Source organism: Oryx dammah, unplaced genomic scaffold (assembly GCF_014754425.2).
Source record: "Oryx dammah isolate SB20612 unplaced genomic scaffold, SCBI_Odam_1.1 HiC_scaffold_13, whole genome shotgun sequence".
Classification (NCBI taxonomy): Eukaryota; Metazoa; Chordata; class Mammalia; order Artiodactyla; family Bovidae; genus Oryx; species Oryx dammah.
The window spans coordinates 45,530,705-45,554,944 of NW_024070197.1; the positions used below are offsets into that span (position 1 = coordinate 45,530,705).

General features: G+C 49.8%; 1 protein-coding gene across 1 annotated transcript; it reads left to right on the forward strand.

The window, feature by feature from the left end:
• Positions 1 to 11,389: 11,389 nt before the first annotated feature.
• SNX20 (sorting nexin 20) lies at positions 11,390 to 20,099 on the forward strand. The gene is made up of 4 exons (XM_040253458.1): positions 11,390 to 11,494; positions 14,661 to 14,799; positions 16,259 to 16,410; positions 18,162 to 20,099. Exons 2-4 carry the CDS (start codon positions 14,727 to 14,729, stop codon positions 18,828 to 18,830), a joined length of 894 nt encoding a protein of 297 aa, XP_040109392.1. The 5' UTR covers positions 11,390 to 11,494; positions 14,661 to 14,726; the 3' UTR covers positions 18,831 to 20,099.
• The last annotated feature ends 4,141 nt before the right edge of the window (positions 20,100 to 24,240 follow it).

The window sequence follows — 24,240 nt, forward strand, 5'->3', positions numbered from 1 at the left end:
ACCAGCGAGAGTAGGCTGCGCTGGCGTTCGGCCCCGCCCCCATCCCGGCTCCGCCCCGCCCCCACCCCGAACACGCCCCTTCCCGACCAAGCGCCCGAGTTGCCCCGCCCCCTCTGCCCAGCAGCCCCGTCGCTCCCGGCCCCGCCCCCACCTCCTGGGAGTCGAGAGTCAGAGGGACCCGGGCAGCCTGAGCACACAGGGCACACACATACACACGCAGAGATATACTTTGAATTGAAAAGCTAGGTAAGCTGTTGGGGTCAGTATTACCTGTCCCCGCTTTGAGGGTCAGTAAGTCAATAGTCTTCTTGTTGGTTTTGTTCAGTCTCTCAGGGGTGCCCGACTCTGCACCCCTTGGACTGCAGCACGCTAGGCTTCCCTGTCTTTCACCATCTTCCGGATCTTGCTCAGAGTCATGTCCATCAAGTCAGTGATGCCATCCAACCATCTCATCGTCTGTCGTCCCCTTCTCCCGCCTTCAATCTTTCCCAGCATCAGAGTCTTTTCCATTGAGTAGGGTCTTTGCATCAGGTGGCCAAAGTATTGGAGTTTCAGCTTCAGCATCAGTCCTTCCAATGCATATTCAGGACTGATCTCCTTTAGGATGGACTGGTTGGATCTCCTTGCAGTCCAAGAGACTCTCAAGAGTCTTCTCCAATACCACAGTTCAAAAGCATCAATACTTCAGCTCAGCCTTCTTTATGGTCCAATTCTCACATCCATACATGACTACTGGAAAAACCATAGCTTTGACTACATGGACCTTTGTTGGCAAAGTAATGTCTCTGCTTTTTAATATGCTGTCTAGGTTTTTCATAGCTTTTCTTCCAAGGAGCAAGCATCTTTTAATTTTATGGCTGCAGTCACTGTCCACAGTGATTTTGGAGCCCAAGAAAATAAAGTCTGTCACTGTTTCCATTGTTTCCCATCTATTTGCCATGAAGTGATGGGACTGGATGCCATGATCTTAGTTTTCTGAATGTTGAGTTTTAAGCCAGCTTTTTCACTCTTCTCTTTCACCTTCATCAAGAGGCTCTTTAGTTCCTCTTTGCTTTCTGCACTAAGGGTGGAGTCATCTGCCTGTCTGAGGTTTAGTCATCTAAAGCCTTCCTATTGTGAAGTCCCAGGACAGAGTTCTCCCGAGTATGATGGTTACATGTTAGGTAACAGTGGACAGGGCATTTAAACTTCCTCTTTTTACATTTTTCTTTCAATTCTTCCAAGTTGAGGCAAACCATCTCAGTTAAGTAATAACAGGGCTTGAACACCTCTCTAACACTGACTAGTCCAGTTGGCTCTGACATTACCTAACTAGAATTTACCAGAATTCTTTTTTACATTAAATTTATTTTATTTTATGATTTCTTATTTCTGGGAAGTAATTGCTACTTTTTCATTGAACGTATTGCTTCACCCTGGTGGCTCAATGGCAAAGAACTTGCCTGGCAGTGAAGGAGATGTGGGTTCAATCCTTGGGTCGGGAAGATCCCTTAGAGAAGGAAATGGCAACCCACTCCAGTATTCTTGCCAGAGAAATCCCATGGACAGAGTAGCATGGCCGGCTACGGTCCACGGGGTCAGAAAAGAATTTGACATGACTTAGGGACTAAACAACAACAATTAGTATAAACAATCCCTTTAAAACATTTGTACTTGGAAATTTTTAAATGTGAAGTCAGTTTCAAGGGAAAATAAACTAACACTGACGTAGTGCTTTACAGACATTGAGTTAATCCTACCTACAGGATATTTGCTCAGTTCAGTTCAGTCGCTCATGTCCAACTCTTTGTGACTCCATGAACTGCAGCACGTCAGGCTTTCCTGCCCATCACCAACTCCCGGAGTTTACTCAAATTCATGTCCATCGAGTCGATGATGCCATCCAACCATCTCATCCTCTGTCCTCCCCTTTCCTCTTGCCCTCAATCTTTTCCAGCATCAGGATCTTTTCCAATGAGTCGGGTCTTCGCATCAGGTGGCCAAAGTATTGGAGTTTCAGCTTCAGCATCAGTCCTTCCAATGAATATTCAGGGCTGATTTCTTTTAGAATGGACTGGTTGGATCTCCTTGCAGTCCAAGGGACTCTCAAGAGTCTTCTCCAACACCACTGCTCAGCTTTCTTTATAGTCCAACTCTCATATCCATACATGACTACTGGAAAAACCATAGCCTTGACTAGATGGACCTTTGTTGGTAAAGTAATGTCTCTGCTTTTTAATATGCTGTCTAGGTTTTTCATAGCTTTTCTTCCAAGGAGCAAGTGTCTTTTTAATTATATGGGTGCAGTCACTATCTGCGGTGATTTTGGAGCCCAAGAAAATAAAGTCTGTCTCTCTTTCCATTGTTTCCCCATCTATTTGCCATGAAGCAATGGGACTTGATGCCATGATCTTATTTTTCTGAATGTTGAGTCTTAAGCCAACTTTTTTACTCTCCTCTTTCACATTCATCAAGAGGCTCTTAAGTTTTTCTTCACTTTCTGCCATAAGGGTGGTGTCATCTGCATATCTGAGGTTATTGATATTTCTCCCAGCAATCTTGATTCCAGCTTGTACTTCATCCAGCCTGGCATTTCGCATGATGTAGGATATTGGCTATCATTACTCTGATCTATAGACGAAGAAACTGAGGCACAGAAGAGTTGATCAATCAATCCAAGTCCTGACAGCAGAGTCCAGATTTGCTCCCAAATGTCTGACATCAAAGTTCATGCTCAAACCACCACCCTACTCTGCCTCCAGGTATATACCTGCACAGGTGGTGCACAGTTGGCTGAGTTAGAAGGACTGAATCTACCCCCAGGAAAATCCTTCCAGATGGTGTACAGATTCATCTACAAGGATGTTCATGCCTGTTCTCAGTAGCTCAGTTGTGTCTGATTCTGTGCAACCCCTTGGACTGTAGCCCACCAGGGTCCTCTGTCCATGGGATTTTCCAAGCAAGAATACTGGAGTAGGTTGCCATTTCCTCCTCCAGAGGATCTTCCCGACCCATGGATTAAACATAAGTCTCCCGTGTTTCTTGCACTGGCAGGTGGATTCTTTTCCACTGTGCCCCCGGAAAACCCTACAAGGATGTTCACCACCATCTTATCTGTAACAGTCAAAAACCAGAAGCCTCCTAAATGCCCAGTTATAAAGAAAAGTGACAGAGCAACTGAACCTGGAAAACTTACCTGATTTATCTTATCTCATATCCCATCCCCATCCTGGGATCAAATTTGTCAACTTGACTTTCAAATCATGTTCAGAATGCAGCCACTTCTTACTATATCCACCATGATTGCTGCTAAGTTGCTTCAGTCGTGTCCGACTCTGTGTGACCCCATAGACAGCAGCCCACCAGGCTCCCCTGTCCCTGGGATTCTCTAGGCAAGAACACTGGATCACTTGAGTCCAAATCACTGTCATTCTCACCTGGGTTATGGCAAAAGCGCCCAGCCATTCCCCACGATTCCAACTAGTCTCTCTTCCATCCCAGCCTCACACTGATCCCCAGTCTCCATTTCAGTCTACTGTTCCAAGCAGCCCGCCCATCTGCCAGTGTCCAAACTTTTCTACAATCAGGCCCAAATGAGGCACTAATGTCCTTATATTAATAGTTTGGTCCTCACACCTGAGCTTTGCTCACTCTCTGACCATGGGAGGCAAAAGGTTGAACAGCATAGACGCTGGACTCAAGCGAACCTGGCTTTGAATCCCAACTCTATGCCCTTTGATCAGTTATTTAACCTTGGCCTCAGTTTCCCTTACAACTAAGTGGTGCCCACACCCCAGTCCCCACCATGCTATGTCTCAGGATAACCATAGCGGTCCCCCCACAGCCCACTCTGTCTGTGGCCTTAATTTTAAAACCCTGCAATATTAAGAACTTTTGAGATTTTGTAAAGGCTAATGCGTGTATACCTACCTATGGAAAAAAAAAGATTGACATGACCAGGTTTTTCATCACGTATGAGCAAGCACCTCACTATTTGGGTTTTCATTGTCAAACACGTGAAGTTATGCCGGTGATGAGTCAATTCCTATTGAATTTCCCAAAAGTGGTGTTGAGGCAGGTGATAGATGGGCTCCTGGCTAGACATTACAACTAGCCTCCTGTTTACGATTCATGAGGAAGGAGGCATGTGGGCTCTAGGCTAAATATTTACAAACAATCTTCTATTTGCACTTTGAGATGGAAATAGCAACAGGAACAGAGTAAATGGCTGGACTTTGTCTCCTGCGGACACTTTAAGATAACAGTTATGGCAGGGAGAAAGAGGGGCTAAGCCCTATTTGATTAAAAGATCAAGGGGTCACATATTTCCCATCCTTGGGGCAAAGGAGACACTGCACATGCGCACAAAGGCTCTTTGGGAGTCAAACAGGAGAGGGCACCAGGCCGTAATCGGTGACGTTGCTGCTAAGTCACTAAATTCTGTCTCACTCTTTTGCAACCCCATGGATTGTAACTCACCAGGCTCCTCTGTCCATGGAAAGTATTTCCCAGGCAAGCATACTGGAGTGGTTTTACATTTCCTTCTCCAGGGGATCTTCCCAACTCAGGGATCTAACCTGTGCCTCCTGTGTCTCCTGCCTAGGCAGGCAGATTCATTACCACTGAGCCACCAGGGAAGCCCTTTTAATCAGTGATGCTGCTGCTGCTGCTAATTCGCTTCAGTTGTGTCCGATTCTGTGAGACCCTCACAGACGGCAGCCCACCAGGCTCTGCCGTCCCTGGGATTCTTCAGGCAAGGACACTGGAGTGGGTTGCCATTTCCTTCTCCAATGCATGCATGTATGCTAAGTCGTTTCAGTCATGTCCAACTCTGTGCGACCCCCATGGCCAGCAGCCCACCAGGCTCCTCCATCCACAGGATTCTCCAGGCAAGAATACTGGAGTGGGTTGCCAGTTCCTTCTCCATTAATAGGTGATACTCCAACCCTAACACCCATAGGCCTCTGGGCTGGAATCCATTTTGGAAAAATGTTGCACGCACATGTTGGAAAAAGTCCTAGGGCAGGGCAGGTGTGGAAAAAGAAACCAAATAATTGGCCAAAGATAAGCCAAGACCTGGAAGAACTGTCTTATATAAATGGTTTAACGGTCTATTCAGTGCCCTCTTCCTCATTTCGGGGGACGCCCACACCCTTTCTCTCTGGGGGTATGTATTTCTGCCTTGCTTGTATCTTAACAAATTGTTTCTCTGTGTGCTTTCCCACTTGTTGTGCTTGCCACTAATAATAAACTTTGCACCTGTTTTTACAGTTTTTGCTTCCTTGAAATATTCTTGCTTTCAAATGGAGGCAACAGCCAGGGAAAATTTGCTTCCAGCCTCTAGCACTTGCTGGGCTGGTGGCTAGGATTCCTGGTTCTCATCCAGGCTCAGTTCAGTTCAGTCGCTCAGTCATGTCCGACTCTTTTCGACTCCATGAACCGCAGCACGCCACACCTCCCTGTCCTTACCAACTCCCTGAGTCCACCCAAACCCACGTCCATTGAGTCGGTGATGCCATCCAACCATCTCATCCTCTGTTGTCCCCTTCTCCTCCTGCCCTCAATCTTTCCAAGCATCACAGTCTTTTCAAATGAGTCAGCTCTTTGCCTCAGGTGGCCAAAGTATTGGAGTTTCAGCTTCAACATCAGTCCTTCCAATGAGCACCCAGGACTGATCTCCTTTAGGATGGACTTCTTGGATCTCCTTGCAGTCCAAGGGACTCTCAAGACTCTTCTCCAACACCACAGTTCAAAAGCATCAATTCTTTGGTGCTCAGCTTTCTTTATAGTCCAACTCTCACATCCATAAATGACCACTGGAAAAACCATAGCTTTGACTAGACAGACCTTTGTTGACAAAGTAACATCTCTGCTTTTTAATACGCTGTCTAAGTGGGTCGTAACTTTCCTTCCAAGGAGTAAGCGTCTTTTAATTTTATGGCTGCAGTCACCATCTGCAGTGATTCTGGAGCCCAGAAAAATAAAGTCAGCCACTGTTTCCCCATCTATTTGCCATGAAGTGATGGGACCAGATGCCATGATCTTAGTTTTCTGAATGTTGAGCTTTAAGCCAGCTTTTTCACTCTCCTCTTTCACTTTCATCAAGAGGCTCTTTAGTTCTTCTTCACTTTCTGCCATAAGGGTGGTGTCATCTGCATATCTGAGGTTATTGATACTTTCCCCAGCAACCTTGATTTCAGCTTGTGTTTCCTCCAGCCCAGCATTTCTCATAATGTACTCTGCATATAAGTTAAATAAGCAGGGTGACAATATACAGCCTTGACGTACTCCTTTTCCTATTTGGAACAAGTCTGTTGTTCCATGTCCAGTTCTAACTGTTGCTTCCTGACCTGCATACAGGTTTCTTAAGAGGCAGGTGAGGTGGTCTGGTGTTCCCATCTCTTTCAGAATTTTCCAGTTTATTGTGATCCACACAGTCAAAGGCTTTGGCATAGTCAATAAAGCAGAAATAGATGTTTTCCTGGAACTCTCTTGCTTTTTCCATGATCCAGCAGATGTTGGCAATTTGATCTCTGGTTCCTCTGCCTTTCCTAAAACTAGCTTGAACATCTGGAAATTCATGGTTCACGTACTGCTGAAGCCTGGCTTGGAGAATTTTGAGCATTACTTTACTAGTGTGTGAGATGAGTGCAATTGTGTGGTAGTTTGAGCATTCTTTGGCATTGCTGACAGAATGTGGTCCACTGGAAAAGGGAATGGCAAACCACTTCAGTATTCTTGCCTTGAGAACCCCATGAACAGTATGAAAAGGCAAAAAGATAATATGCTGAAACATGAACTCCCCAGGTCGGTAGGTGCTCAATATGCTACTGGAGATCAGTGGAGAAATAGCTCCAGAAAGAATGAAGGGATGGAGCCAAAGCAAAAACGACACCCATTTGTGGATGGGACTGGTGACAGAGCAAGGTCCGACGCTGTAAAGAGCAATATTGCATAGGAACCTGGAATGTCAGGTCCATGAATCAAGGCAAATTGGAAGTGGTCAAACAGGAGATGGCAAGAGTGAACATCGACATTCTAGGAATCAGCAAACTAAGATGGACCGGAATGGGTGAATTTAACTCAGATGACCATTATAGCTACTACTGTGGGCAGGAATCCCTTAGAAGAAATGGAGTAGCCACCATAGTTGACAAAAGAGTCCGAAATGCAGTACTTGGATGCAATCTCAAAAACGACAGAATGATCTCTGTTCGTTTCCAAGGCAAACCATTCAATATCATGGTGATCCAAGTCTATGCCCTGACCAGTAATGCTGAAGAAGCTGAAGTTGAACAGTTCTATGAATACCTACAAGACCTTCTAGAATTAACACCCAAAAAAGATGTCCTTTTCATTACAGGGGACTGGAATGCAAAAGTAGGAAGTCAAGAAACACCTGGAGTAACAGGCAAATTTGGCCTTGCAGTACAGAATGAAGCAGGGGAAAGGCTATTAGAGTTCTGCCAAGAGAACGCACTCGTCATAGCAAACACCCTCTCCCAACAACACAAGAGAAGACTCTACATATGGACATCACCAGATGGTCAACACCAAAATCAGATTGATTATATACTTTGCAGCCAAAGATGGAGAAGCTCTATACAATCAGCAAGAACAAGACTGAGAGCTGACTGTGGCTCAGATCACGAACTCCTTACTGCCAAATTCAGACTGAAATTGAAGAAAGTGGGGAAAACCACTAGACCCTTCAAGTATGACCTAAATCAAATCCCTCATCCAGACTACCCGGGTTCACTTCCTGGTCGAGGAACTAAGCTCTTGCTCAGGCCACAGCTCATTACTGCCTCTCTGAGATCAGTGTTTTGGTGTTGGAGCCCCAAGCTTGTCACACACCCAGAGCAGCAGTGCATAGTAGGTTGCAGTGTTCAATTATTTGCCCAATGTGGAATGCTTTGGCGCTGAGAGACCATTAATTTAATCGCATGTTGCAGTTAGAGCAACTGACATTCAGAGAGGTCGGTGGCCTGCTCAGGTTTCACAATGAGTCAGGAGTCACAGACCAATCTCTGCCCACTCATTCATTCATTCACACAATTACTGAGCACCCAGTAAGCAGCAGATGCTGCGGTGGGTACTGGGGACAGGATGCTGACACAGACCAAGTCCCTGCAATCAAAGCATTCGAGATGGGCACTAAACAAGTAAGCAAAGCAATGATGGGTCCAGACAGAGGAGTCAAGGAGGGCCGCACAAAGGAGAGACAATGGCGCTGCCCCCTGGAGATGAAAAAGAGAAGAGCCCGTCATGGGAGGGACTGAGAGCAGGGCATTGCTGGCTAAAGGAATTGCGAGGACAGAGGCTCTGCTGCACTCTTGAGGAACAGAAAGCAGGCTGGGTAGCCGTGTGGGAAGTGATGCTGGGGGCGGGGCTGTGAATGAGGTCAAGAAGTGAGCAGCCAGCAGCTTACAGAGGGTCCTGGTTTAGGGGGGATGTGGTGCGAGACCAGTGAAAGGTCCAAGCAGTGTGAATTCTGGGAGAGACACCTAGACTCTGAGATACCAGCACTTCCCTTCCTGAGTCCCTAGGGCCTCTCGGTGTTCCCTCTTCACCGTCTGGTTGCAGAACTGCAGTGGGGGGATGCCCATTCCTGTCACCCCTCCCACCCCCATGACAGTGGGATCTTGTCCGTCTTTGTAGACACACAGAGGTCCTCTACCTTGTAGAGCCCTGTCCTGCAGAGAAAAGCCGACCCCTGGCAGGTGGCCAGGCATGGCCTTTCTTGGTCACTCTGGACCAGTTAGGTCCTTCCCATGCAAGTCAGACACCCCTGCATGGCTGGTGGTTTCCAAAGAGCATCCCCTGCCCCAGAAGAGGAAGCAGTGGCTTCTACACACTCATTCCCCACAATTGCTGGTTGCTGGGTGAGAGGCTCACAGTGCTGCAGAGAAGGGCTCAGAGTCTACCCTGGCATCCAGAGATCGCAGGCCTAGGACTGGACTCAGAGAGGAGAAGAGATGGAGTTCCAGCCTCATTCGATACAGAGCCTGCATCGCCATGACACACCAGGCATTCCCTGTGGCAGTCGATGGTGCGGCTGAGGAAGATTCAGCCCCCGCACCCATGGGGCTCGCCAGCCTGCAGGCCAGAGGCATGCTATTGATGACCCAACTCCTGAGACCCTGCAGGTGTGGATACTCTTTGTATAACAGCGGTGGCACTGCAGAGCAGTTTATTTCAATAAACAAGGCCAGTAGGTGAACATGAGGGGGAAAGTAAAACACATTGGACCTCCTACCTCACACGACACACACAAAATCTACTCGCTCTAAGGGTATTCAACAGCGCTAAATGAGAAAGGTGAACCAGAAATGTTTGTAGAATAACAAAAATTGCTCGTGTTTGTATATTATTTGCTAGCTACCAACATTGTCCTAAGTGCTTTGCGCATCTTACGTCATCTTAAGCTTCACAGCTGTTGCAGAAATAACCATAAAGAACAGTAAAGGAGCAATGTCCAAGGTCTGTTCAAGTCCGTTGCTTGAACAATATCCAAGGTATGGCACTGAAAGAAAAGATTGATATGGTTGAATGCTTTAAAGTTGGCAACTTCTATTTCTCAAGGGACTTCATTATAGAGAGGGCAAATGCAAACCATAGGATGGGAAATGATACTGAGACGCACATGTACCTAATCATCGCATAAAAAATATCAGGGAGGAAAATAATCCAATAAAAAAAATGAGCCACGGACTTGAACAGGCCTTTCACCCCAGACAATAGAAGGATGGCAAATTAGCCAATGAAAAGATGCTCACACTCACCAGTCATTAAGGGAAGTGCGACTTAAAACCATGATGAGATACCACTGCAAACCCACTGGAATGGCTGGGAAAAAAACCAAAAAACTGACCATACTAAGTGTACATGAGGATGCGAAACTTCTAGAACATTCCTACACTGCTGGTGTGACTGCAGAATGACACAATCACTCAGGAAAAGGGTTTGGTATAACTGAGTACAGTTGAAGCCATTTATACTCTGAGACCCAGTAACTTCAATTTAGATATGCCTGCACTTGGATGAATGTGCAAGGATATTCCCAGTGGTACTGATCATGATGGCCCAAACCAGCAACCACCCAAATGTGCATCTATAGAAAAAAAAAAAAAGAGGATAAATACTGAGATATTCAAATAATGTAGCAATATAGCAGGGAAAATGAAAAAAAAAACTTTAGCTAAACACACAGAGACTGATGAATCTTATCCATAGAAATACTGAATGAAAGAATCAAGGCCTATAAACAGTATAAACCAAAGCTTATAAACAGTATGTGTGGTTCAGTTTTTAACTCAAAAAATTATTAAAAGTTGTCTGAGCTTCTCTAGTGGCTCGATGATAAAGAATCCACCTGCCAATGCAGGGGACGCAGATTTGATCCCTGGCCTGGGAAGATCCCACATGCTGCAGAGCAATAAAGCCTGTGTGCCACAAATATTGAGCCTGTGCTCTAGAGCCTGGAAACCACAGCTTCTGAAGCCTGTGCACCCTAGAGCCTGTGCTCTGCAACAGAGAAACCACGGCAATGAGAAGCCCGTGCAAAAGTGAAAACCAAGCACAGCTAATAAGTCAATAAAGTGAGTAAAATGAAACTTTATTGTTTGGGGATCTGTTAGTAGGTGATAAATTACAAAGAAAAGCAAGGAGTTTACCCCCATCAGAATCAGGACTGGGGAGGCGGAGGAAGAGACACATGGTGGACTTAGAGGGTGGGGGAGGTGCTGGCAAGCCTTTATTTTTTTTGTCTGGCCCCAGCCTCCTGCCCTCTGGCCACAGCACTGTGGCTATAAATCACACCACTGCCCAGAGGTTTGGCCTCCCTGGTGCTTTGCATCGGGCGTGTGGGATGCATCGTCTGCCAGAGACAGGCACTCTGAATCTAACCCCCATGCCCTTTATCTGGCCCTGCTCCGCATCCCACCAGCTCTCTGCTCCAAACCTCAGTTTCCTCATCTGTCCATGAAGCAGGATGGCCCCCACCATGCCTAGCTCACTAGGGTAGGATGTGCTGTGCTAAGTCGCTTCAGTTGTGTCTGACTCTGTGAGGCAACCCCATGGACTGCAGCCCACCAGGTTCTTCTGTCCATGGGATTGTCCAGGCAAGAATACTGGGTTTCCTTCTCCACTAGGGTAGGATAAGGAACATTAAAGAGCTTTTGTCCAAATGCTAGAGGTTGTCGAGGACCCTGAGGGTCTGCCAAGCTGCTGCAAGGCTGTGGGAACTGAGATGCAGGCCCACCGCTACCTCCCAGATCCTGCCCAGAGGGGCAGCTCAGTCTATCAGCCGAGTTCATTACCTACCGTCTCTCATCAGCCAATCAGCAGGGGCGACAGGGCGCGGGTCACACAGCCTATTTCCTGTTTTCATACGGGGAACTTAGCAGAGCGGCAGCCACTGACCTGCTCAGCCCGAGCTTGGAATGGAGAGCTGAAGGGGGCCGTGTGACACATCTCCAGGACCCCTGGACACGCACAGGACCAGACGCCTCAGGTCAGTGTCTGATCCCAAGCTCAGCGGGCCTCTGCCCGCTTGTGACCTGAGCCACTTCCTCCTGTGACCAGCCCTCGGTACCTCTGGGGGGCAGGGTGGGAGGGAGTAGGCTGGTGACAGATACACGGGGCTCCCCTCAGATATGAGGGGCTCCCCTTAGCATACTGGAGCAACTCCTTGACCCTCCATCACCTCAATTCCTTTTGAAGTACCAGGTGCCTCTGCACCCCTTCTTGAGCCTGAGGAATATGCCACCACACCTGTGTTTCTCAAAAAGTGGTGTCAGGGAACCCTTGTCTCAGCACAGCCCTCGGATCTGGATCAAAATGCAGAATCCAGGGCGCACCCCAGAACCTATAGATGGGACTCTCTGACTTGGGAACAGGAAGTCTGCTTTTTTTACAAGCGTTTGACACCTCCACCCCCATCCCCACCCCCGAGGAAGTTGCGATTGTGATGGACGCTCACGTTCGTGAGTGTGCTCGTCCAAGGTCCAGGATCTGCTGCTTCCTGGGTCAGACCAGGGTGCTTTGCTCTGCTGGCCTCTCACCCCTGCTGGGAAGCCCCCTGCAGGCCCTCAGAGAGGTAGCGTGGGCTCTGAAGGGGGCCCTGTGTGCCCATCAGCATCAGAAGACCGGCCTGGAGGGCAGTCCTTGGAGGGAGAGGAGATGCTCAGGGTGCCTGGGAGGGAAGGAACAAGGAGACTGCTCCTGGGAGCTGCATGACGGAGGGGCTGGACTCTGCTGTCCGCTGGGCCACGGACAGGCCCCCAAGCCAAGAGCACCAACACTTGTCATATTTTATTGTAAAGTCTAGACATCTTTGCTCTGTGGGGTGGGGAGATGGGAGGGAAGGGCCCACAGAACCCCACATATAGCTGTCCCCCAAAGAGCTTTTGGAGTGACAGGACTGCTTTCCCCACTTCACAGATAAGGAAACTGAGGACTAGAGCCTCCATGGATGCAGCCCTTGCCACTTTCCAGTCTCAGCCCATCCCATAAAAGGAAACCTCCAGGAGTTGGCTTTGGCTGCTGAATTTGATTTTTATTCTAAGCCCTATGTTCATGCTCAGCTTTCCCAGGTCTTTTGTGGAATGCCCCACCAAGGCCGTCATTCCTGGGGTCTCACGGGGTCGCTGGGCAAACAGTGTTTCTGACCTGGCACCAGCTGCCTGATCAAGACAGCAGAGCTAGATCAGGAACCACTGAGGCCAGTTCTCCTCGCCATCACCAATTTTACAGATGAGCTAACTGAGGCAGGTGCATAGGAGTGCCCACAGGGATCACCGAGCCCCGCAGAGTCCTGGCTACCAAAAGTCCCTTAGGCAAGAGAGTGTGTGGATCATCTGCTATCTTGCCTGGGCACCTACCAGAATATAGAGAACCTGTTCCTCGCCATCTATCATCTTGTCAGCAAGACAGGGTGGGTAGTCACAGCTCGCAGATCGGGAAACTGAGACTTAGAATTAAATAACTTGCCTACAGATCTACAGTTGGTCAAGACTCCTTAAGGGGAAAAAACGATAAGGTACTCAAGCATGTGCAGCCCTGGGTCACCCATGCCCTGCTCTGTGCTCCAGTTTCCTGTCTGTTTAGGGTGAAGCTGGATGGAGGGTTCTAGAGAGCTACCCACTGGACAACAGCACAGACCTCCCTGGAGAACGCCCAAGGGTTAAGGGACATTGAGCGTGTTAAGGGATCCAAGCGTAAGAAGGAGATGAGGCCACCTGCACCCTTCTGTTTGGAATTTCTGTGCCTAAGTGGTACCCCAGCTACTCCATCTGAGCCGGTGTTTTAATTGTCCCCTTTTCTAATTCGTCTCAAACATTTTAAATTCTATTCCAACTTACACGTTAATTCAGAGTCATTTATTTCTCAAATATTTCCCAGAGCATCTATCACATGTCAGACACTAAGAGAGACCATTATATGGTGCCTGGGACCTGCACAGCCCTGAGCTAAAGCTTTGCATGATGTGCTCAACTTAGCCCTCACACCAGCCTCGGGAAGCTTATTATGTCCCTTTCATAGGTAGCTGAGGCCCAGAAATGTTAAATAGCTTCCAGGCACCAGCTCATCTTGCTCACTTACCTGGGTCCCAGACCAGGTAAGCATAGTTATGCATAAACTAAACCCCAGGACTCCCGCTGCCCACCCTCCCCTAAGTACCAGGGGAAGGATTCTGACGGCAGACCCGCCTGCGTTGTCGTCCTGCCCACCATTTACCAGCTCTTGATCCTGACAACTCTAAAGTCTCAGTTCCTTAGTCATAACATGGAGATGAGAAACTCCTACTACACACAGATTCAGATGAAGTGAGAGAGTGGGTACTGAATGCAGGGTGTGACGCCTGCATGTCACGAGCGTGAGGCTTTGCTGGTTGGGCACACTCACTAACTACATGACCTCAGACTAAACCTCCGTTTCCTCATCTGTTACTGAAGCCATGACAAGATTATCTTGTGTTGCGTTAGTCGCTCAGTCGTGTCTGACTCTTTGCGACCCTGTAGACTGTAGCCCACCAGGCTCCTCTGTCCATGGGATTCTCCAGGCAAGAATATTGGAGTAGGCAGTCATTTCCTTCTCCCGGGGATCTTCCCAGGGATTGAACCTGGGTCCCCTGCATTACAGGGGATTCTTTACCGTCAGAGCCACTAGGGAAGCTCTGTGACAGATTATTGTAGGTATTAAATCAAATAGTGGATGTGAAGAACCTGCGTGTGTATGAAGTAGCTATAACAAGTTGTTAGTAAATGTTTTCTTAGAGAGAGAGAGAGAGAGAGAAACAGAAGGGAAGGATATATGCCAGTCTCCCTGTTTTGGACACAAATTTCATTTGCACATGTAACATAATATGGAGTACTGCCACATTTTTCTGGACAAGCCAGTGTCTTTCTCTTGATTTGTCATCAAAGCCATTACCTTTGCTTAAAATCACGTCATTTAAAATTCAGAGTAACTTGATAGTATAAGGACCCTAACAATAAGAGAAGGTTCTGCTCAGCCTTGGACTGATCAGTCCAGGAAAGGGCCTGACGTAGGTTTAGCACCTGTCAGTTGGTTAAAGGGCTAGGTGGGCAGTGGAGGGCTCAGAAGTGACACCTCAATACCCACAAGGACCCTCAACACAAGTGGGCACTCACTGTTCTCTCTTGTTTTCCTGGCAGCCTTGGAGCATTGCAAGTCACAAGCATCCTGGGAGCCCTGGGTGGACAGGACCCATATCCCAGGACATGGCAGGTATCACGCCGAAAGCATCAGCCCCCCGCCCAGACCTCCCACATCCAGGACCTGAGGACCACTTAGGTGAGCTTGAAGATTGGGGCTTGGTGGAGGACATAGACATTTGAAGACATTTGAAATACAAATGTGGATACTTCAGTGGAGGCTACAAGAAACAGGGAAGCTCACTTAACTTGGGTTATCACAAAGTACACACTGAGACAAGGATTTGGTGCAAGTGGTTTATCCAGGAGGTTGGCAGGGGAGTGGGGAGGCGAGGAAGGGTATAGGAAACCAGTACATGGTGTGGATGAAAAGGTGACCACTGTGGGTGACTCCCAACGGGGGTCATCGGGGAGACCGTATGGAGTACACCTCAGAGCTGTCCCACCCGGAGGCAAGGAGGCCAGGCTGCTGTCCTCTGGCCCCATCCTTCATCCGCAAGGGATTCTCTACAACACGTTGCAATGGCCGGAGGAAGCCCTCAGGGGGAAGTCCTAAGTGCTTCCAATAGAAGTCTGTGCAGTGTTCCTGACTAGTGAGTACCAAGGGGGCGTGGCCGGGCACTGACAGTATCTGCTATAGCGCCACCTCCTGGAGGAAACGTCTGCCATATTCATGCAACCCTTCAGTACATGCCCAGCGAACTCCTGCTCTATTCCTGGCCCTACGCAGGCACGGGGGAAACAGGATCAGTCAAACACCTCGCTGGCCTTCAAGTTTAGTAAGGAAACAGATCTGTAGAAAACAATTTAAGATGCCCCCGAAAAGGCTACACGGACAAGGTGGGAGGCTCGGCTCTTATTCTAACAGCAAAGGGCCACTGAAGCAATATGTAGACTGGGTCTTGAAAGACACAGTTTGGAAAAGGGCTCCCGGGACACGTGCCCCCTTGAAATAAAATGCACAGTGACTTGTGTTTTTAAGGGGGAAGAAGGATCCAGGTCTTTCCCAAGAGTCTCAGGATGGCCCAGGACTCAAGTGAGATCTAAGACACACCGTTATTTCCCAGGCAGGGAAAGAGGATGGGATTTGCAGCAGAAGAACTGGCATGTGCAAGAAAAAGCAGGGAGTGTGGGAAATGAGATGAGAGAGGAGGGAGGGGTCAGCTAAGCTGAGCCTGGAGCCAGGCAGCCTCGCAGCTCCCCGCGCCATCTGCTGGGGTGCGTTCAGCAGGCTGGCGAGGACCACAGCGTCAGCCAGGGCTGTGGGGAGGATGGAAACCAACCAGCCACATCCCTGCTGGATGTGGAGCATGGGGTCTCGTGACGGCTGGAAGTAGACGATAGACCACAAACACACTGTGTTTCCCAACAAGAAGCCACTTGGGAGGATGGGCCATTCCAGGTTGTCCGTGGTAGGATGAATTCAGGCGGATTGGGTGCAGGAGGCTGGCAGGTGCCAGACTTGGGATGAGGGAGGGGGATATTCCCAGCGCGTCTGGACTCCCTCTGCTCATCCCAGACAGACCCAGTCTCCTCCCCTAGTCCTTGCCTCTAACGAGCACCAACCTGTACTAGTCCCTAAGTGCTTGTGCTTCCAGAGGCCCAGGGCAGCCCGAGCTCCAACTCCAGCATGACCACGCGGGAGCTGCAGGAATACTGGCGGGCCCAGAAATGCTGCTGGAAGCACGTCAAACTGCTCTTCGAGATCGCCTCCGCCCGCATCGAGGAGAGGAAAGTCTCCAAGTTTGTGGTAAGCAGAGACCAGAGAGCGATGGCTCACCTTCATGGCCTCCTTCCTGGCATTGGGCAAGGCTGCTGGGGCCCCAGTTTCCCAGACCGTGAAATGGATCAACACACTTTATTTAACTCACAGAGCTCTTCGGGCAAAAACCAGTCCAACAGTGAGATTTCCCACTCAGCACTGTGAGGACGGGAGGAGTCGAGGTCCCTTATCCTGAGAAGCAAATGGCCCAGTTTAATCCCGTGTTACCTACTATTATCATCTGCGTCCCTTCTTCATTGTTTTTGAGATCCTTGGATAATTTTTATTATTATGTACCTAGTTTTTTTTCTGTAAAGTGGATCACTTTCTAAAATGAATAGATTTATTTCCAAGGGAGATACCTTACATGGAAAACCAGCATAAGAAAAGGTCAATATTAAAGTAAATAGAAAGAAAGCTCTGGGCTGTCATTAAATTTTAGCTGGTTACCATGGTTAGTGGAAAGCTAGGCTTGAGGCTGATTTCTTTGTTAAAGGGCTTCCCTGGTGGCTCAGATGGTAAAGAATCTGCTTGTAAGGTGGGAGACCTGGGTTTGATCCCTGGGTTGGGAAGATCCCCTCGAGGAGAGCATGGCAACCCACTCCAGTATTCTGGCCTGGAGAGTTCCATGGACAGAGGTGCCTGGTGGACTACACTCATGGGGTCGCAAAGAATCAGACACGACTGAGTGACTAAACTTTTCACTTTCTCTGTTAAAATGGAATCTCAGCCTATGTCAAACAAGAAGTCAATGACAATGGGAGAGCCACACAAACCTTTCTTTGCCCCCCCCCCGCCACTCCTCGCAAGGGGCTGGAGCAATAATAATAGCTGACACAGTGCTGACTGCACATTATGGCTTCAGTGCATCAACTCATTTAATCCTTGCCCAGTGAGGCAGGCCAGGTCACCATCCTCATTTCATGGATGAGAAAACTGAGGCTCAGAGAGGTTCAAGTACCCACCTGAAACCACACAGCTAGCCTGTGGTGGGCTGGAATCATTACCCAAGCAGTCTGTGCCTTCATTGGCATCCTCTTGAAAGAGAAGAGAAAAGAATAGTTTCCTTACTATATAATATCACTGCCTAACGATCACTCATTTCCAGGGTGATCTATATAATATCACTGCCAGTATATTACCTAAAACCACCTCCGAGGAGTTCCACACTTGGAAAACACCGATGGTATTCGTCCAAGCTTCCCAGTTCAGTTTTGACCCTGCAGTACTCTTAACTGAAAAATCCCATGGACAGAGGAGCCTGGTGGGCTGCAGTCCATGCTAAGGGTCGGACAGGACTGAGCGACTTCACTTTCCCTTTTCACTTTCATGCATTGGAGAAGGAAATGGCAACCCACTCCAGTGTTCTTGCCTGGAGAATCCCAGGGACGGCAGAGCCTGGTGGGCTGCCGTCTATGGGGTCGCACAGAGTCGGACACGACTGAGGCAGCAGCAGCAACACCAAAGAGCCTCGCTGCGCCTGGCGAGTTCCTGTGTGGACTTTCTACCCCCGGATGCCTCCCCCCACCCCCTCCGTCGCTTGTTCCTTTGTTATTCTCGGGTTGACTTCTTGTCATTCATGATTCGCTTTCACTGGCTCAGTCAACTTAAAACAAAACCCGTTTCCAGGGCAGGCTTTCGGGGCCATCATCTTTATTTCCCTTCCCGGGCTCTCCTCGGCCACTGCAAACCCGCGATGAGGCAGTTGTCAAAGGCGTGCTCCCTCCCTCTCTCCGCAGGTGTACCAGATCGTGGTCATCCAGACCGGGAGCTTTGATAGCAATAACGCCGTCCTGGAACGGCGTTACTCCGACTTCGAGACGCTCCAGAAGAAACTCCTAAAGACTTTCCGGGAAGAGATCGAAGACGTGGTCTTCCCCAAGAAGCACCTGATAGGGAACTTCACGGAGGAGATGATCTCGGAACGCAAGCTGGCCCTCAAGGAGTACCTCAGCCTGCTCTACGCCATCCGCTGCGTGCGCCGCTCGCGCGAGTTCATCGATTTCCTCACGCGGCCCGAGCTCAAGGAGGCCTTCGGCTGTCTGCGCGCCGGCCAGTACACCAAGGCCCTGGACATCCTGATGCGCGTGGTGCCGCTGCAGGAGAAGCTCACGGCGCACTGCCCCGCGCTGCTGGTGCCCGCCCTGTGCGCCGTGCTGGTGTGTCACCGCGACCTGGACAGGCCCGCCGAGGCCTTCGCGGTTGGGGAGCGGGCCCTGCAGTGCCTGCAGGCCCGCGAGGGCCACCGCTACTACGCCCCGCTGCTGGACGCCATGGCCCGCCTGGCCTACCTGCTGGGCAAGGACTTCGTGTCCCTGCAGAAGAGGCTGGAGGAGAGCCAGCTCCGGAAGCCCGCCCTCCGGGGCTTCACCCTGAAGGAACTGACGGTCCAGGAGTACCTGTCCTGAGCCGCCTGCTGGGGAAGCTGGAGAAGGGGGCTCGCCGTTGCTCAGGGGCTCACTGGGGTTGGCTTTGAGCCGGTCGAGCCACTTGGGGCTCTAGCTTGGGGCCGTGACTTTAACAGGCCCCTCTTCTGCTCCTGTGTTGACCCCACCCCCGGCCTGCTGTGTTGAACAAGATGCTCCCTGGTGTCCTTGAAAGCCTCGGCATGTGTCCCGTGTCCTCTTGATGCCAAGCCCATCTGGCCCATCTGGCCCCATCCAGGCCCCTCTCAAAACCACAAACCCAGCTGCAGAAACACTGGAGAGTCGTATCTGCCTTACTGGGGGGTTTCTCTAGGCCACTGGAGGACAGGTTTAGGCTGCCCATCACAGACAAAGCTTAATCCGTTTCCTCACAGACCTCTCTCTTTAGGTGTCCAGACTATCTTCTCTTTCCTCCTCCCTCCTTGACCTGGCTTGCAAATATTCCCACCTACTATCCTAAGTGTTCTAGCTCTTCTCTCAGGTTTCAGGCCAATTCAGCAAAACGAAAGGTCAGCTACTGCTCCTCAAGGCTTTGTCCCCAGGATGGGCTGTATGTCAACAATTGAAAGGCTAGAGGGTCCTGGTCTAGAACCAGCAATCACTACCTTGGGGTGGGTTTTTCGTTTGTAAGGCAGCTGTCCTTTGAATGGCCTTTCTGAATTATGTAGAAATAGCCCTGCAGAGAAGTGGGACTCTGGGTAGAAGAGATTGAATGCTCGACACTTCCCCATTTGAGAGAATGATTGGGGTCCCCAAATGAAGTGAATTCCAGACCAATAACTGGGTTCAGCACAGGGCCAGAAGTTAGTGATACAAGCTGGTCTGGATCTTGTATGTCTATCAGATTAGTAGTCCCTGAAGACCTAAACCATGTAACTGAGCTTATCAGGGTATATTAAAGAGGCTGTAACTTGGGAATCTTAGTGTGGGGTACCACACTGGCCTGAGCCAAAATCTGGCTCAGCCAAGAACAACCGACAGCCACTGAACTGCACTGAAGGTGTTCAACAGCGACACCATGTGGCGACACCTGGAGTGGCCCAACCAGGCTCCTTCCTGGAGGTTAGATACAGACTGACACAGATAGAAACTATCTGTGTATTTTCATAGATTCAAATATCTCAATATACTCCAGGAGAAAGCTATTTTAAGTGGGAGAGATTGGATGTCTTGGAAATCTTGACATGTGGAAAATTAAAGTGTAAATGGAAAAATAAAAAGACCTGCAATTCTTTTGTAATGGTAAAAAAGATTATACAGATTTTACAAGTTCTTCATCAAATATAAAAAGCTATCAACTGTTAGACATCACAAATATTCACTAAGAAAGAAAAAAAAATACCCGATATGGGCAGTTTATTAGGAGTTTCCAACAAAAAGCTGGGAGAGCAAAGAGTTAGCTCCCAATGAAACAGTCCACGTGGAATAAACCTGCTTCATAGAAAGGAACATTGAGGCGTGAATCAAATATTGCATTGAGAGACAGTGGGGAATCTAGAATTTGAACAGCAAACTGGTACTCACCCAGGTGTGGAATCTAAATACACACAACGTGGTCCCAACTCCTCAAGCAAGGAAGTCATGGTAAAGAGCTTCAGTGCAGGTCTTTCAGGCACCTTGCACAGATGTAAAGTCTCTCTGTGGGAAGTCAACGTAGATCCAGGCCAATAGAGAAGAAGGTGCCACTGACTTCAGAGGTGCTAAACTGTAAGGGGAGGACTGTGCATCTCAAACCACATGTCCATGGTGTCCATGTGTGTGATGTGGAGACAGAGGGAAAAACCTTACGAGAGGTAGAAGGGAACTAAGAAACGGTCTGGGAGACTTTCCCATTGCTATCCTGAAAGAAGGGCTGGGTACAGCGGAGTACGGAAAAGACTCACTCTGACTTCTGAAAATGGCCCACCCGCATGTTACAGCTTCAGGGCTCCCACGCTGTCTCCTCCTGGTGAAGCTGGAAGCTTCCCGCCCAGTTCTTCTGATGACCTTGGCCTGTGGGCCCACTGTGTCTTCATCGACTCCAGGTGTCTAATGGCCTGGGGTGACCCCAAATGGCCATCTCCTCCTGACATCTGTCTTAGCTGCAGAAGTCTGAGACCCACTCATTTCTTGGGTGCCTGGATCAAGTCTTTGAATTCCTCAAGCCCCCTCCTCCAGGGGCCTCTCTTTGTGGCCCACTAAGACCCCACTGGGGTATGCCACGCTTCTGTTCACCTGGGCCCCCTGCGGCCCCATGGTATGGCTTCATTTTTCTTTCCAGGGGACTCTGGTGGCAGCTGACCCTCTTCTCCTGACTCTTCTCAAAAGTTGAGCCCACAGCACAGTACTGTGGGGACATCTGCGCCCCAGTACTCAGGTGGGCCCCGGACCAGATGCATGAGTGGCCCCTGGGCCTTATGAGACAGGCAGAATTTCAGGCTCCAGCCTAGGCCTTCTGAACCAGAATCTGCATGTTAACAAGACTCCCTCGCCCCTTCCCCTTCCTGCCCCTTGAAGGTGATTTCTTTGGATGCAGGTTAAAGTTTGAGAAGGCCCATGTTGAACTGACTGGAAGGTGCCTTGGTGCAAATCATCCACAGAGCCTGGGCAGTCTGCTGTCTGGGTTCCTGGCTGCCCCAACTCCTCCCAGCCCAAGCCCTCACTGGTACACGTGCTCCGGTCCAGGGCCCCAGGAGCTCTTGGTGGAAGTAGCATACTAGTTTCTCCCATACCCGGAGCCTGTTCTGAGCATTTGTCCCCAGAGCCTGTGGGGGACCCATTCACAGCAGCCTCTCCCTCCTGCCGCCTGGTGACACAGAGCCCCGTGGTCTCCCTTTGGATGGGATTCATCATCCTTAGGAGACCCCATGCCAGGGGATGCTGGCAGGTCTTTACCTGCAAGCCAGGATGGGGAAACCATGGCTCCCCAGCACGTTTGGAGCCCTACTGTGTGTCTAGGGTATCCCTGCTTACTGCCAATCCAATGATGCCCAGGAGATGTCCTTATCCCATACAACAGATGAGGACACAGACACCCTGAGAGCTTAAGTGACTTACCCAAGATCACACAGCCAACAACGGGGAAAGCAGGAAATTAAGTGCAGGCCTGTGTGACCTCCAGCCTGAGCTTTCCTCCCTGAGCCCCACATTGGAGGACTGGGAGGAGAGGGTTTGCAGATATGTCCCTGGGGAGAGGTCCCTTAAAGGTCATCATCACACTCTTCTCTGTTTACTGGTGGGAAAACTGAGGCCTGGAGAAGGGACTCACTCAAGATCACGCAATGAGACAGGGCAGCTCCAGGACTGGGCCGGGGGTGTCCACATCAAAGGGATATGGTCTGGCAGGCAGGGCAGACAAAATAATCCGGGGCTGGGATTCCAAGAGGCTTTTGAGGGGTCACCCAGCTGGACCCGGGGACACAGGGTCAGTACTGAGGCCTGAGCTGGGGTGGCTATCCTATCAGGCAGAAGGCTCTGTTCAGGGTGGGCTCTGGACTTATTGCCTACATGCCCTTAGCTCGGTGACGGTCTCTTCCAGTTCCACCTGCTGGGGGCAGGGGTCTCCCGCCATGTCCCCAGCCAGACTCTCCCGGGTGCCTCCAGAGCATCCGGTCCTCCTGCGCTGCCTTTCCAGAACCCTCCTTGGGGGCCCAACAGTGCTGCCATCTGTTCTAGCATCCACTAGCCGTTTTCCTTCTGGTGGTCTCCTTTTACTTATGTCAATTGGAAAAGACACTTCCTCGTATGACCCTCCATGGACAATCAGAATCACTTGCTCTAACGAGGAGGTGGCTATAAAAATAAACACAATGAAACCGCTCATGGTTTTTACACCTCTACGGCCTTTGTCTGAGACAGGCCTCGAGTCTGAGGCCGCCGATGTCCTCTGTTAACAAAGAGACAGAGACAAGCCTTAGAGGCCTGTAATCACCACATTGAGACTGCTCTTGGATTTACTCGGAGGAAATGAAAACTGCTGCAAAGGGAAATAAGCTGCTGACCACATGACCTGGATCATCTGGTGCTCTCTGTGCCTCGTCTCAGTCCAGCAGGGGTCTTGCTGCCATGGCCCTGGCCCCCATCCCTTTCCCATGCCCCGAATCAGCCCTGCTCTCTGTCCGGCTCCTCGATCGTGGGCCTGGTTTCACCTTTGACATCCTTGGCTTCCTCACCCCAATTGGGAGGTGGTACCCGGGCTCCAACTCTGGGCTTCACAGCCTGACATCAGGTAAGACTCCCTAAATGTGGGGAGAGTTCTGATTCATTCAAAGCCAGAACCTGGAGTATGTCCTCTAGCTGGTGTCACTGTGTCCCCTGGGAAGAGCCAATGCCCTTCCCTGCAAGAGGCCCTGCACAAGCCCCACCCACCCAGTCAGCAGAATAGAGCCCCTCACTAACCTTACCTGTCTGCCTGCTTCTCATCTCTCAGTAAATAATGATGAATGATGCTCCTACTCTATGCCAGACTCTGGCAAGAGCTAGGAACATAGCAGTGAGCTGGACAGATCAGGTCCCTGCCCTCATGGAGCTGCTCATCACAAGGGAGGCACTCACAGAGCAAACTGAACCTGGGACAGAATGGTCTCTCCCCAGATGGTCAGGGAGGGCTTCTTGGAGGAGGAGGTGTTTAAAGGAGCCATAGGGGAGGCTGAGGAGGCAGCCACGCAGAAGTACACCCTGTGGCAGGAAACTCCTCTGTGCCCAGGGAGCCTCAGCCTAGGCCTGCGCCCAGGAAAGCAGCAGACAGGCCCAGGACATCCCTCCCCCAGGGGGCCTCCTGGCTGTGCCCATTGAGAGGAAGGGTTCCAGGTACTGACAGAAAGCCGCCTGGCAACACCATCTGGCCCGTTGCAATGTGAATGAGCTAGAAGTTCGTGTTTAGGGCACACAGGCCCTGTGGGTTTACAAGTGACAGAAAGCCAGGGTAATCTGACAAAGAGAAATGTATTCTCTGAAAAGCCCAGGAGTAGCTTAGCTTCAAGCCAGATTGGAGCCAGAAACTCAAACCCTGACGTCTTCGTCTGGTTTCTTTCTCACTTTCGCTTTCTCTCTGTGTCTCTTTCCTCGGCTTTGCCTTCTCTCTCAACAAGCTCTGCTCCTGGTGCCAAGATAGCTATAGCAGCACCGGGCTTAGACGTTCCTTCTTGGCAACCCCCTCATAGGGCTCCCACAAAGCTCTAGCTTGAAGGGTGTGTAGGAAACACCCAGCCACATGTCCTTTCCTGACCACAGGGAACAGGCGGGGCAGACTGCAATGAATTCCCCTGGCCTTCACCACAAATCGGTCTCCACATTGTAATCCGCTTTTTAAACTTTTAAATAGTTTATTTTTTAAGAGAAGTTTTAGGTTCCACAGGAAGATTGAGTGGAAAGTACAGATATTTCTCATATCCCCTGCCCACCCACATGCAAC